Genomic DNA, 15,446 nt, shown 5'->3' on the forward strand with positions numbered 1-15,446 from the left:
GTCAACTCACAATCCTAAAACTTCAGCTTTAAAAGGGGGCATCTCCTGAATATTTTAGCATATTACTTCAAGAAATCTGATCATAACCTAATATGCTGTACAGAAGTCCGATTAAGAAAGAAAGATGTCCTTGAATTTACCCAATACATGAAACGAGTAAAAATTAGCAGGCTGAACAAAATTCAGCAGTTATGTCCTATCACAGCCGACACCTGGGAGACTTAGGTGATAGCTCAGTCCTCTGGCAGTTTGCTTCCGTGGAAAGTTCAGCCTTTGAAAGAGGAGGCAGAACAGTTCACTGTTTACATGTCTGTCTCCCTGACAAATTCCTTAAGGAGCAACGCATGTTTGCAAGGCCCGGCATAGTTTCACACTCAGAATATGCTTAATAAATACTTGCTAGAAAGATCTGACGGCTACTCATAGCTGAAGAGCTGCCCTTCCTAGTGGTGAGGCATGCAGGAGACTCTCCAGAGAACATGATGAGCGACAACCCTGGAATTTGATACCAGGATGCTTAAAGAGAGAATGGCACCAGGAAAAAGATTTCTGTGACTGTTAAGAACAAGAAGAAGTGATCTACCCTCATGGAGATGGGGGTAGCAAGAGGCAGGGAGAGAAAGGACAAAACCAGAGAGAGAGCAGGGGAGGGAAGGAGGGGGAGACAGGAGGGGGTGAGGGAGAGGGAGAGGTGTTCTGTCCAGCAGGGGTCGTTGTGAGGAGGCCCGCTCTGCTTTTGTAACTTGTAATTTGCTTCTAACCACCCACTGGACCTCCATCCACAGCCTGCAGAGACAAACCGTCCCCACACGTGGGTCCCGACACGCTGCAGTGAACAGTGGCACGAGGGTTGATCACCACAATTTGCTGATGTGCTTGGCACCCGTGGGTGGAATGTGTTCCAAAGTTAAAGAAGGGCATGCTGACATTCCCAAGCGATTCGGCACAAAAGAAAGAGATGCCTGAAAACTGTAATTCTCAGCAACCCACCTTCAATGTTTTCACAGCGACTGTCAGGCTGTATTTCTTCCAGACGCCAACGTAAACTTCTCCGTACTGACCACCCCCGAGTTTGTGCTTCATGGTAATATCTGTCCGTTCCATTTCCCATTTGTCATGGATGGGGGACACACCGTAAACTGTAGGCTTGTTACACTTGGGTGCAGGGTAGTGTAGCGTTGTCACCAGCCCATCAGCCACTGTGGAGTGATGGTGAACGAGCTCTGCCAAGGTGCTAAAGCGGCTCTCGGCAGTTACGTACACCTGGTGAGGAGAGAAGGAAAGCTAAACCAACTTGAAAAGAGATCAGAAAAATTTTAAAAGCCCGTGATTTCACTGGTCTGAAGATATGCAGCTAGGAGGTTATCTTACTGAGGTAAATGAAAGAATTAAATGCTGATGGCGAGGAAAAACACAGAACGTCAGTTTCATCTTATTTAAGCCACTCTTCCTATGCTTCCTAAGTTAGCTCTAGTCTTGAGAAAAAATTCCAGGATATTTCTCTGGATCATCAAGGTCATTGGTCTTCAAATATTTTCAAGCATGGAGCCCGTGGAACCCAGATATATCAGACAGCTAAAGGGAGAGGCGGTCTGATTAAAGTAGGCAAGAGGCGGAACTTAGCCTCCTGGAAAAGTATTTATGAAATACTCCCTCAGATCTTGCACAGAACATAATTCGAAAACCATTTAATTATTTTGGCAGAGAGGGTCTTCAAATATATAATTTTTATTTAATTAGGATGTGCTGTGGGTGTCTAGGACATTAAAAAAAGAGCCACAAATTTAATTTCAGTGAATTGCTAACAAAATAGTAGTTAATGTGTGATAGGCAACAAGAAATGTAAAGTTAGATAATCCTGGACCTTAATCTCCCAAAGCAGTTTATTTAAAAAAAACACAAAAAAACGAAAAGCTTGTACACAGAAAAGTATGCAATTAATAAGTGGAGAATTGCTGATTTTTACAAACTGAACTCACCCACGGTAACACCTCCCACCCCAAGAATTGCACCCCCAGCACCTCAGACGCTTCCCTTGTGCCTTCCCAGCTACTAACCACGCTGCTGACGTCTAACACCTTAGAATCATACACTATGTATTGTTTTGGGACTGCTTTCTTTCACTCAACTTTTTTTTGTTGTGGTATAATTTACATACCCTAAAATTCACCCTTTTCTAGTGTACAATTCAGTGGCGTTAGCAGGTATGTGCACAAGGCTGTCCACCCACCAGGATGGAACTGCAGAACGTGTCCATCCACCCATAGCCCTGAGCAGTCATTCCCATGCCCTCCTCCCCCTCCCTGGCAATCACTAACCCCCTTCACTCAGCTTTACCTGTGTGAGCTTCACCTACGATGGGCACCGGCAAACTTTTCTGTAGAGGGCCACACAGTAAATATTTTAGGCTTGTGGCCAGAGCACTTTGTCGCAACTACTCAAATTTGCTTAATTATGAGAAAGCAGCCATAGACAACACATAAAAAAAATGGGTGTGGCTGTATTCCAATAAAGTTTTATTTACACACGAGAGCAGGCAGCTGGCGGGCCACAGTTTTTCCTGATGGTGTGAGCAGTATTACTGTGTTCACTTTGTTATTGTATGAGATTCCATTTTATGAATGTACCACAATTTATTAATTCATTCTACTACTGTTAGACAGTGGGTGTTTCCACTCTTTGGCTCTTGTAACTAACGCTGCTGTGAACATTCTTGTACACGCATTCTGCACACATATGCACTCCTTTTTGTTGGGTGTACAACCAGAAGTAGAGCTGCTGGGTCTCTCTTACATTATTATCATCTGATTCTATTTGGTTTTGTCAAGAGACACTCCTGGAAGGTGGTGCAAAAGAGAACGAGAATAATTTACTGTCTTCTTTTGTACCAGCCATTATGTTTTATGGAATTTATTTCATTTAGTCTTCACAACAGTCCAATAGGGTGGGATGGGAAACAGGCTGATGTAAGGTCACAAAATTCAGCAATAAATGCGGGGGCGACACAGCACACCAGGTCCGCTTGCTCCAAAGCCTGTGCTCTTTCCCTACTAAGCACATCACACAGAGGGAAGAATGGAAGAAATGATTTAATCTAAGTTTACTGTACAACAGAATAACTGGCATAACTATGCTTTACAGTTTATAAAGTAAAACAGTTCCATTCTAAAATGGCCGGTCTTTCCAACATGTAAATTGCTAAATGACTGGTTCATCTGTTTATATTACTAATCAACATCCATCTCTGTTTATATTACTAATCAACATCCATCTCAGAAGTCGAAATTCTTACTTTGTGAAACTTCTGGTAGAAATTATTGTATGTTTCAAAGATACAAGGTTTAATTTATAAATTCTACACAGTGTATACAGGTATTGGATGCATATGTGTATATCTGTATATCGATGTTGATTAGAACAGCTAACTTATCCAGCAATTTCCTTCAGTCTTCACCTTCACATCTAGGTCATGTTTTCAATTTCCACTACCATATTCTTTTGAAAAGAACAAGCTCTCAAGCTCTCAACATGCCAAACAGCCCAAACTCACACCAGCGATTGTTGTATTTCCTGTCAGACACGAATGTGAATATAGTTTCTAACTCTGCCCCATGGTGGGAGGCGGCTGTGGGTCTCACCTTGCCGTCCGCGGTGGTATTGATCCTGTAGTGATACACACGCCCCTCGTACCTGAGCGAGATGGAGAGCTGCCCAGGGCTGCTCTCACTTTCTCGCACCAGGAAACTGCCATTGATTAAACTGCTGAGCAGATACTCCGCTGCGCTGCGGGACACAGGCCCGTGGTACCAGGAATGTTTCTCCAGGCTGTTCACTGGGGTTATGTAGTTGCTCGGCACCCAACCTTGGCCATTCTTCGAGCGAACTTCACTCCACTCCCCATTCTGGTTGTAACCCAGGACTCGTAACTTCTCACCTAGCCACGAGAGACAAGATGTTAACATTTTATCCCAGTGTGTTGTTAAACTTTAAACTCGCTGAAAAATGAATCAGGAACTTTTACGCCAAGAAAATGTTTTAAAATAAGGAAAACAAACTTGGCTGTTCATCATATCCTCACTGATCTCTTTAGCTTGTAGCTTAAACAAAAGAAGCATAGTTTTCTGGCATTTACTACTGGTTTTTAAAGTTTTTACACCAACTAAAACATGTCTTCAGGAAACTGCATGTATGGTAGTGAGATGGAATACAAAGATAGAAAGGTTACTACACGGCTGGGAATGACAGTCTCATTCTTCAAAAGAAAAATATAGTTCATTTTTTCCCCAAAAAACCGTTTGTCAAGGAATGTATCTTACATATGGTTCAATACTAACAAATGATTAAGGATTTAGGGATAAGCCATGTGAAATACAACATAACTTCTAAATTTCACTTGGCACCAAGGCAACAAAACCATCCATGTAAACAAAACAAAACAAAATAAACCAAAACAAAAGCGTAGGCCACAGAGCTTTCAGCAATGTTTTCAGAAAAAACCTGTTTGGGGGATGGGAGGTGAGCGGTGAGGACGACCACAACAGTCTTTTCCAGGACTCAGGTTTTACAACAGTTGTATTTTCCCTCCCCTGCCTCATGCAGATTGAATCACTCCCATCCATTCCTCTAAAATGAGTGTGTGGGAAGGAAGCTGAGTCTGATGCTGGAACCCAAAACTCAGATTACTCAGAGTATCTTTGCTCTCCACCTCAGCGTCCTTGACGGCCCCATTCAAGTTGTGAACGTCAGCTTCAGACTCTGCCAGCATCCAACTCGCCCTACGCTGGCTGCACAGACAAAACAGGCAGTGTGAGAGGGATGTCATCAGTGAGAACTGGGAACCTAAAGAATCCTCTTAAGGCTTTAGGCCCCTATCCCCAAGAGATGGATGCAAGCCTTCCCATAGAGTTCACACCCACTTCTCAGTGTCGGAAAGCAGAAAAAAGCCAAATCAATCACAAGCACGGGGCCCGGGAGTTATCAGACAAAGGCTACTGAGGAAAAACAAAATCGTTATTCTGGCAGCCATCTAACTTTTTCCAGTGGTCCACAGAAATGCTGACCAAAGGATAACTTCCCACCGTGCTTCCCCGAAAATAAGACCGGGTCTTATATTAAGGTTTGCTCCAGAAGACGCATTAGGGCTTATGTTCAGGGAATGTCATCCTGAAAAATCATGCTAGGGTTTATTTTCCAGTTAGGGCTTATTTTCGGGGAAACACGGTATCAGCCTCTACTATCTGACCCTGGATATGAGACATTCAATGAGAAAAAGCACAAGAGTATGTACTTACACACATTTTTATACACACACACACACACACACACACACATACACACACACATACATGTATATGTATATAAAATATATATATATACAGATAAGAATGTGGGGGGAGGTGTGGTGGAAATGCACAAATGTGTAAATGCTCCCCAAACACATTTGCAGGGAACAAATCTTAGTGCTGCTAGAAAAACAAAAGTAAACGAGTTGCTCTGTAACTTTTCTCTTTTATTCCACAAGAACTGGAAGAAGTAAAGACTAGTCATTTCCTAAGTATATTATTGTCGCTTCCTTATAAAGAACAGGTATAGTGACAGGTCTTCGCAATTAGGATACAGTCAAACACCCCAGGTTTTTGTTTGTCTGTTTTCCTCTCTTTCTGGCAGTTAGGAGAAGAATTTTCTCCTGGAAGATTTTTGTTTGTTTTTTAAGGAGGGCGCCCCTCACAGTAGCCCATGACCCAGCCACTTTGGTGTTATCAGCACCATGCTCTAACCAGCTGAGCTGACCGGCCGCCCTCTCCTGGCAGTTTTGAGAACCATACAAGCTGAGCAGTGTGGACTGGTAGGGATATAAAGGCCGGCCCCACTGACACAGGAATCCTGGGCGACTTTTGTTTTTGTTTTTTTACTAATTTCGAGACTTTTGTTTTTTAATTCAAGCAAAATGTCATCTTCAAAGAAAAAGGAACTAAAATAAGCACTGTGATTTTTATTTTCAAAATATATTTTCTTGTCTTTAAAATAATAAAATAGCTTTAGCATGACATCATTTTATATGAGTAAGAACCTGGCATTTCATGGGGTATAGGAGAAATCACTGTTGGCCATCTGGTAAGCTGCACACTAGTGGTTCCCATAACTGGTAACTGAGGAATCAACAGACTTTCGCTATCAATGTTTCCTTGGTGACTGAGCTCTCCGGGAAACAACTGCCATGCAAATTATACCTGGGAAAGAATGTCCTGAGTCACCACTTACAAACTCCTCCACTCAAGTTATCAGTAAAGTGTAAGACTGTGTTCTAGCCCAGAGACTACCACAAACATAAAGCGTCTTTGAAGTCCTTTGCTTTATCCTAAAACTCTATGTAAAAATGTCCTTCAATGCATAAATACACACCCCACACATATACAAACACCATCACCATCCAACCCCAAAACTACCCAAAACCTTTAAGCAAACTGACACTAGGAAATCATGCACTTTTTCTATGACTTTGAAACCTCCGGGCACATGCATATATGCCATCATATCCACTCTGGGACATATCTATAATCTAGTTTGAGAAACTCAGTATTAAGGATTTCTGCTTTTGATGAATGTGGCTGGATTTTAAAAACTGATGTATGTAAAATCTTTATTTAAGGGTAACATCCTTGAGTGGAGGCCCATCTTTTTAACTTGGTATATCCACTCCCATTTAATACCTCATTCTGAACCCTACAAATAAAAGGTGTATGTCTGACAAATAATCACTTGAGTTACAATTTTAGTTAAAGATTATCCTGAAACATATTTTTTCCCAGTACAAGGCTTTCATAGGTTCAAATGACAAGAACAAGCTTAGACAAATTAGTGGTCCAAGTCACGTACACAGTGACAATGGCCCATACTATTTCTCTCCCATAAAAGTTCCACATTTTCTGTCCTTGTTCAAAAAACCAAAAATGGATGATTTTCCTTGGTCATGTTCTTAGTGTTCCCTTTTAGAAGAATTTTCTACTGAAACAAACAACTAATCTGAAAGTATTGCTATAATGGAAACCCTTCGTACTATTCCTTCTACTAATCCACATTAACACAAATAAGAGACGAGGTATCCAGGCCAGTGCTACTCAAAGCGGGTCCACAGCAAGATGCAATGCTTGTGTCAGGATCTGAATCACTGGACCACTTTCTTCACACTCCAAGTCTTGCTCCAGAAAAAGAAAACGTCAGCTGAACTAAATAACTGGTACAGAATTCTGAGAATGAGGGAAGTTTATGTGTGTGGGTTTTTCTCAAGTATTTTATCTCATTTTATCTTTAATAGGCTTATGAAGTAGACAAAGTGGCAATATCCCATGCACAGATTTAAAAAAAAAAAAAAAGACAATTATGAACCCAAAGTTTCTGGGCCCAAATCACCTAACTAATTTTAGAGGCAGAATCTAAAACAGACCCCCTTTATTTCCTAACCACTAACGGAAACTGCGAAGTGCGAGGATGTCCCACAGAAACTCACCTTTAGTGATGCTGAGCGTGTTATCACCACTTGCTACAAAATCATAAAGTGCAACGAAGAGGTTGGGATCACTCTCAGTGGCGCCGAGCAAGTTCTCCTTGGAGCTCCACCTGATGGCTTCGTTCAGCGCCTGGGGTTCCACCTCACAGCCGTAGGGGCGGTGCAAGGCTTCTGCAAGACACACAGAGAAAGGAAGTCGGAGTAAGGTCAGCAGTTGGAAATTCATTTGAGTTCAGTACACATCACACAGTCTTTTAGCTGCTGGCATATATCTGACAGATGCTGACACAGACTGACAGCTCCAGGGTATAACATAGTTGTGGAATCGAAGCACGAGCAAATGGCACTGCCTCCTAAATGTGAGAGAAGATCTACTTGTTGAAAATAGAACAAGATAGTCAGAGAAAAACACAAAAGGAGCAGTTACCTGTGATTCATATGCATTCACCAAAATCTAAAATAATAGGAAAAGCAGTTTTCTCAAAATGAAAAACAGAAGTCTCAAAAAAAAAAAAGGCAGTTTGTTTGATAAAACATACAGGATGTTTTGTTTTGGTGGTGATGGTTTTAAGAAGGAACAGTTATTATAAATTTTCCCAACTACCCTCATTCTCTTACTCTTTCCATATAAAATAAATTGTGGAAAAGCTAACAGACTTTTAAGAAATATGTATATATTGTATAAATCCAGACGCTCCATTTACATGTAGAAATAGTGCTTCTAGGAAAAAACATCTTAAAATTACCTGTTAAATAACAGAAAAATGTTTTGCTTTAATGCCAAATATTCTTGGCATTCCAAAATACCTTTGTGTTACCATGCACTGTGTATAACAATGCAATTATTTTAATGAAAAAAAATTGCCCTATTTTCTTTTCTTAGATGGCACATTTTTGTAAAATATCAGTACTTAATTGAAGGCTTTAGAAAATATCATTAGCAATGGACATTTATTGAATTTCTACCGGGTATAATGGTTGAAGCCTTGTCAGACCTGGTTTCTTCCAAAATTTAGTCACACCACACAAACAAGTGACCCCTGTACCATAATTAAATATCATCAGCTTCTTACAGCCCAGGTCAGTTATACAAAACATACACTGGTCTTCCAGTCGTGATGTTCTTGATCACTGGAATTGTTTTTAGCAGCTCCATGCCACTAACTTTAGCCTATGTAATACAACACTTTTCTATTAAGTATGTCTCTCTCCCTCTCCCCTGCACTACTTTTTAACGTTAATTTAAAATTGGTGTTATCATATTTGAAGGAGCAACACCCTCGAATCTGTGGTTTGATTTCTTTTCCAATCCGCTCCATCTCTACTGCAAAGCCTTGGTTCAGGTCCCCAGCGTCTCTCACCTGGACTACCGCCTCCAGTCTTGTCTCCCTCAAAGCCATCCTCCACACAGCTGGCAAAGTGATCTATTCAAAACAAAAATTTGACCATGTCACTCTTCCCAGGGTTCTTCGATAGCTCACCATGCAGCTCAAGCCCCTTTCACAGGCCTGCGAAGGCTTTGGGGAGCAGGGCAACTACTTTTCCAGCTTCACCTCTCCCCACGTCAACCTCCAATTTGAAACTTGAACACACACCGGGATGCTTCTTCCTACCTTTGTTCACACTGTCCTGTCTACCTGGAACGTAATATCATGCCACCCTTTTCCTGACTGGCTGGCTTCTTACTTTGTAACACTCAGCTCCAATATTACCTCCCCTAGGAAGTCTCACATGGGCTCACAGAAGCAGTTCACTTGCTGCATGAAATACCCTCTTTCTTTATCTTTATAATCTCCTCAATTCACGCTGACTTCCCAAACTTCACAAAGTGCTCTGTGGCATAAGAACAGTATCTTTTTTCCAGCGAAAGTTAAATAGGTGTTCAATAACTGTTGACTGAATGAATGACTAAATTACACAAAAATGTAAGTGATGGGAAACGATAAGATGTGTTTTACCTTAAAAATAGCACTAACCAATGTTTTAAAAATGTCTTCGCAACTGTCTACAAGAAATAGACAGAAATTCCTGCTGTAGGTTGGATCTCTTCTAACAGTTTTAGAGTTTATTTCATTCACTTCACCACATTCCTTCCTCCTAAACGGGAACACATCTATAAAATTCCATAGCTAATTAAATTTTATCTTACATTAAGAATACAACAAACCTAACGACATGCCCAAATGTCCTGACGAGTTAATGCGAAACAGATGTGTTGCTTGTTGTTTAAAGGTGGTTATAGTGAATGGGAACAGCTGTATTACGTCCTAAGATGACCAATTAGAACTACAAAACAAACAAAACACCGTATTGTAAGAAATATCCTTTCAACTGGCCACATGTACTATGTTCTTCTTCATTTTAATGAAACATCACCTACTCTAGCAGTATTTCCACTGGGCTATGAAAAGCCAATCCTTTGTTAACGTGAAAAGAGCTGCCAAAAGAAGTACAGAAATTCCCCATATTAGGTTCTATACTAAACATAACGTGATCCACACTGATAAATGTTTCTTGCCAGTGATGGTAGTTAACACGTTACAATGTTTTGTGATCGTTATTGTTTAATGATTATCAAACAGTTCAAGTATACTTCCTTCTTTTTAAATACAAGTTCCCTGTTTGAAATTATAAGAGGAGCAAAAATCAAGCGTAACAATAACTTTTGAACTATCAATGACTAAGGTAGAAACAGTAATCAGACACGGAAGCCAACTCTTAAACCCTATGAGGCCAAAAACTGCAAGTGCCATACGTTTACACCTTACTTTGTGAAACACAGTATATTAAAATTTAAAGTTTATAACACTAATAATTTTAGTGAACATCTACTATACACTAGACATCACGCTGAGCTTCAGACTATAAAGATTATAAACCGCTATGTGGACTTACGATAAAAATACTCCTCTCCATTCTTTCCCCAAATCTCCTTGTCACACCGAAGGCCCCATCACAGTTAATGGCAATTCCATCTTCTTAGTTGCTCAGGACAAAACTTTGCAAGTTTGAGTACAAACTCCTGGCTAGAAGATGAGTAAGTTCTGGGGATCTAATGTACAGCACGATGACTACAGATAATACGGTATGAGAGTCGACCTTACATGTTCTCACCACACACACAAAAGAAATGGCAATTCTGTGATGTGGCGCATGTATTAGCTAAGCCTCTGGTGGTAACCATTCTGCAATATAAAGTGTATCAGAACAACACACTGCAAACGTAAATTTACATAACCTTATATGTCAGTTATATCAATAAAGCTGGGGGCAAAACAACAAAAATCCTTGGAATCATTCATGGCTCCTTTTTTGCTCTCACACACTACATCCAATCCATCAATAAATCCTCTTGACACTTCCTTCAAAATTATATCCAGAATCTATTCGTTTCTCACCCCCCTCACTACTACCACCTGTCATCACCATCGTCCCTCACCTAGATTATTTCACTAGATTCCTGATGTCCACGCTTCTATCCTTGCTCTCTGTCTATTCGCAACACACCAGCCAGTTTTGAAAGCATCAGTTAGCTTGTGTTGCTCCTGTTTGAAACTCTCAGATGGCTACCTACCTGTATGTTAGAGTAAAAGCTCAAGTCCTCACAAGGGCCCACAAGGCCCTTTACAACTTCTTACCCAGTTCATCTTCCTGCTCCCCCTCCCCTAGTTTACCTCGTTCTGCCCTCTGGCCTTCCTGCTGTTACTTCCACAAGGCAGGCACACTTCTGCCTCAGGACCTTTGCCCTGGTTTACCTTCTGCCTAAAACATTCTTCCCTAAGATACCCGCATGACACTTCACTCAGATGTTACCCTCTCCCTACGGCATTCTCTCACTGTCCTATTTTAAAATACATCTATTCCTGACAACACTCCCACATCCCCCATGTCTCCTTTCCCAATTTATTTCCCTCTATAGCTCTCATTACCACAAAATGTATAATTTACTTATTTATTATATTCATGTATATTACCCTAACTCCCACAACTAGAATATCAGTTTTATGAGGACAGGGGTCTCTGTCTGCTTTCTTCACTGATAAATTCCAAGCACCCACAATGCATGTATATGAGGCTCTCAAAAAAGATTTGTTGAACAAATGAATCACGTGGACTGCTGTACTCACAGAGGCTGCTCTGAGAGGACAGAAAAAAAGCTCTGGAGTCAGAAGAGGTTTCAGAGAACAGAAAGCATTTAAATTGGATGAGCAGTAATTCTGCACTGGTGACAGAAGAGTGACAGACTGTCAACGTGCAAGGACGTATCTGTGACATTTAGTGCAGCTGCACTGAAGAGGAACTCCATCAAGCTCAAAGAAGGATTGTCAAAAGCAAGTCAGCTTCTTAAAAACCATGTTATTTGACAAAAGGAGAAAAGAGAGTGAGACCTGGGCACAATTTTAAGTATACTTAAAAGATATATTCAGACCAAACAACACTGTACATTTATTGCTCAAATATACAGAATAATAAATACAGGATAAAAGTAAAATTTTGAGGCCAAAGTACTAAAAGAATCACAACTTGGAAAACAATCCTTTATTCCCCATTCCCCTTCTTCCCATCCCTGGTTTTATGATGTTTTTGGTCAAGTCAAAAGATCTTCTTTCCTTCCTTTCTTTTCTTTCCACTAACTCTTTTGTTCTCACAGAACTAAGGGTCAACTTCCTGTACAATCCGTCTGCACAGACTATCCACTGAAACGCTATCCTACCCACTAGCACAAAACAGAAAATTTTTCAAAGACAAAAAACATCTTAACCTTTTCCTGAGGCCAAGAATGAACATGTATAAAATCATAGAGTTAAAGAACTAAATGGGAGACCAAGCTAAGGAAAAAGGCAAAAAAGACAAAGACAAACAAATCCTATAGGAAGAGCAAGAAAAGGTCATCGAGTTCCCCAGCGGGTCTAGCCTATGCCACCTCCATCATCAGTTTAGAACAGAAACATCTGGATGATTCGGATTGTGCCTGCCCAAATGCACCTGTGTCTGCTGGGAATGTTTTCTTCTTAAACAATGTGAAGTGACTACTATACACTAAGTCCATTAGAGAGCGAGTTGGCCTTTCATTATTACTGTTACAGAGGTAGATCACAGACGTGACGAGACAACAGAAGACTCTGACTTTCACTTATGGAATACAGGACCCAGGGAGCGGAGATACATTATGACTTTTCAGAAAAGGCAGTTTTATTACTTTTTTTCTACCAACACACTTGCAGGATGCAATAAAAACAAGGCTAAACACAGAAACAGCTTGTACAAAGTAAATTATCATGACGAAACAAGTTAAAATCCAAAATAAGACTCAAACTCAAATTCACAGATAATTCCTAAATTTAATGTTTAATTTTATTAAAAACACTTTTCACCAATTAGTCATTCAATAGCTTTTATTACTGTAATTAGAAATTTGTTAGGTAGCAACTGGAAAAATTGTTGTACAAAATTTCTAGCTTAGGCATTTCCAAGTATTTTAAAAAGGCGTATCTTGCCAGAATTCTACTTTACCTGACTGCATATTCTCTAAGAAGTTAATACTTTTTAATACCTTTTAAAAACTACGTAAGGTGGTTGGGCAAACCATTCAACAGTTCTCAAAATACAGCTTAAGTTCTCCATATCAAGCCACATGTATCCTAAACCACAAAATATTACACATGACTCACTTATTCTTTTTTTCAGTAAATACTGTAAAACACCAGGAAAAAAAATACCCACATGAAACTTCCCTGGCCAAGGACGAAGACGGTAAGGTGGTAGATAAGACTAACTTTGGGAATCCCCACGCACACTTGATCACGGTGATTCTCCACCCTCCCCAACTCTCCCCTCTGAATCCTACCTGTCAGGTTGGGCAGAGCAGGTCCCGAGGCTTCACTGCACAGGCAGCGAAGCGACGTGTCCTGATCGCGGCCATAGCTGTTAGGTGGAAGCACAACTGTCCCGAGGACCATTCCGCTGCTCAGGAGCACAAAATTAAACTGCTCTCAGTCAAGAGAAAGTCTTAGAATTCCACTCTGACAAGCAAGATCACATACATGTGACACTGACTCATGTCCTCAGGGGCCAGAGGGAACCAATAGAAGGGTCAGAATGTATAAGCCCCAAACTGGGTGGAGGGTGACCTAAAGGAAGATGTGTAGTAATCAGCGAAGAATGAGTTACAATGGAGTTACATCAAAACCTCTAGGAATATTGTGAAAAAACAAACGGGTAACAAGGAAAATATGTAGGGACCAGTGTATATACTCGTAGATGGGATTTCATTCCTAAGTGGATGATTAAGTGAGACTGCAGAGAAAAATTTCCTTGAAGAAAACCTGTTTACAATAAGACACCACACTTTTAAAATAGAGGAAACGCCTAAGGAGACTCATCTTTCGCATCACTTAAAATAGTCCGAGAAACCACAAATCCAAAGTCAAAGAAATAGTTACAACCTGATTCATAAGCACAGAAGCCAGGAAATGACTGCCTTCACTAACAGTTTGGCTCTACAACTTAATATAGGTTAAAAACATGGCACAATAGTTTTCAACTTTTGAGTGTTAAAACTTTTAAAAGCCAAAGCCTAATATTTGTTTATAGGAACAAAGTTAAATAAAATGTAAGAACCTGAAAATGAGAGAGTATCTTATGAGAATTAAAGTAGTAACAACTACAAATAACTTTAGTGGATAACTTTAGTGGTATAATCTACAAAAATAATACAAGAATGTAGCTGTACAGCTAAGAACACTCAGTGACTCATTGACTCCACAAATGTTTATTAAGCCCCTACACATACCAGCCACTGTGCTAGGTTCCAGGTCAACAAAGGTAACAGGGTAAACGTATAGGATAGCAGGATTAAGCTGAAACTAAATTATAATGTAACCTTAGAGGAAGAATGACTTCAATGTAGGTGATTATTAATCATTTATGACAACAAAGCTTACACTTGCAATGAAATTAACCTTTATCAAGCCAGTACTGCCAACATTATGGGGAAATCAAGAGTTAAATAACTAACGGTCACTTCAGTTAATGACTCAGAATTTCAAATACCAGTTTGAAGTTCTCCTTCCCCAGGTTATACAAAATATAACGGAAAGGAGCGCCATGATCCATGTTCAATACATATCTATAGTCTATACCACGTGTTTACCATTTAATCGTCAATCTGCTATTTAAATTACCAATAATTAATAGTTACATTTTCAAATGCTCCTATAGTGGAACCAGGAGTAAAGAGGGGATGAATACACAAAATGTGGTACATACCTACAATGGAATATCATACATCATGAAGCCACCACCGTGACTTCTATTTCGGCAGAAACAGTTTTACCCACAGTGCTTTGGCACCAGTGCAAATGTCAACACAGGGATGTGTTGAACACAATCAAACTTTGAGAACGGCTGCCACTAGGATATGCACTTAAGTCAGTTTGTTTCATTTTATTTTCAATGTTTAAGTCTTGCTTTTAAAATTTTGTTATTATATAAAATATTTACATGTTCCAAAGGTGAATCTACAGAATGAAGCATACGCCCCTCTACCGTTTACTCCTTCCTTAGAGGTAACCTAAATGTGCACGCTTTCTCTTTACACAGTTTTCACAGAGTAAATGGACACACATTCACATCCCCTCCCCTTTTCTTAAACAGGAGGATACTTCACTCTCCCCACTTTGCTTTCCTCACTTAACACACCCCTGTAAGATCAATCCACAGAAGCACACACACTCGTTCTCCTCCTATGTCCGGCTGCATATTTCACGTCAATCACCACACTCTTAAATGAGGACAGTTCAGAATAAACAGTGAGAATTTTTTTTATTAGGGATTATGAATGTGAAAATGTCTATATAAATTTAAACAGCTCATTCATGAATTTGGAGAACTAATCAGTGCTGTTTCTGTGTTCGACTCCTATTTAGGCAACCAGACA

General features: G+C 40.1%; 1 protein-coding gene across 6 annotated transcripts in view; it reads right to left on the reverse strand.

Annotated features, from left to right (window-relative positions):
• Positions 1-15,446, reverse strand: part of ABL2 (ABL proto-oncogene 2, non-receptor tyrosine kinase) — an 88,668-nt gene that overhangs the window by 24,931 nt on the left and 48,291 nt on the right. For 3 of the 6 annotated variants that reach the window (XR_012492912.1, XM_019730271.2, XM_019730065.2), the window contains exons 2-5: positions 8,869-8,931; positions 7,508-7,678; positions 3,639-3,934; positions 991-1,263 (exon numbers count right to left, since the gene is read on the reverse strand). Coding sequence is in view for 5 of the 6 variants with exons in the window: in XM_019730271.2 (XP_019585830.1) it covers positions 991-1,263; positions 3,639-3,934; positions 7,508-7,678; positions 8,869-8,931 (803 nt within the window). In the remaining variant the exon portion in view is untranslated. Of the gene's footprint in view, positions 1-990; positions 1,264-3,638; positions 3,935-7,507; positions 7,679-8,868; positions 8,932-13,355; positions 13,472-15,446 lie in introns of those variants that run through there. The other 3 variants (XM_074322289.1, XM_019730436.2, XM_019730356.2) reach the window with 3 other exon arrangements.

This window comes from Rhinolophus sinicus, linkage group LG17 (genome assembly GCF_036562045.2).
Source record: "Rhinolophus sinicus isolate RSC01 linkage group LG17, ASM3656204v1, whole genome shotgun sequence".
NCBI lineage: Eukaryota > Metazoa > Chordata > Mammalia > Chiroptera > Rhinolophidae > Rhinolophus > Rhinolophus sinicus.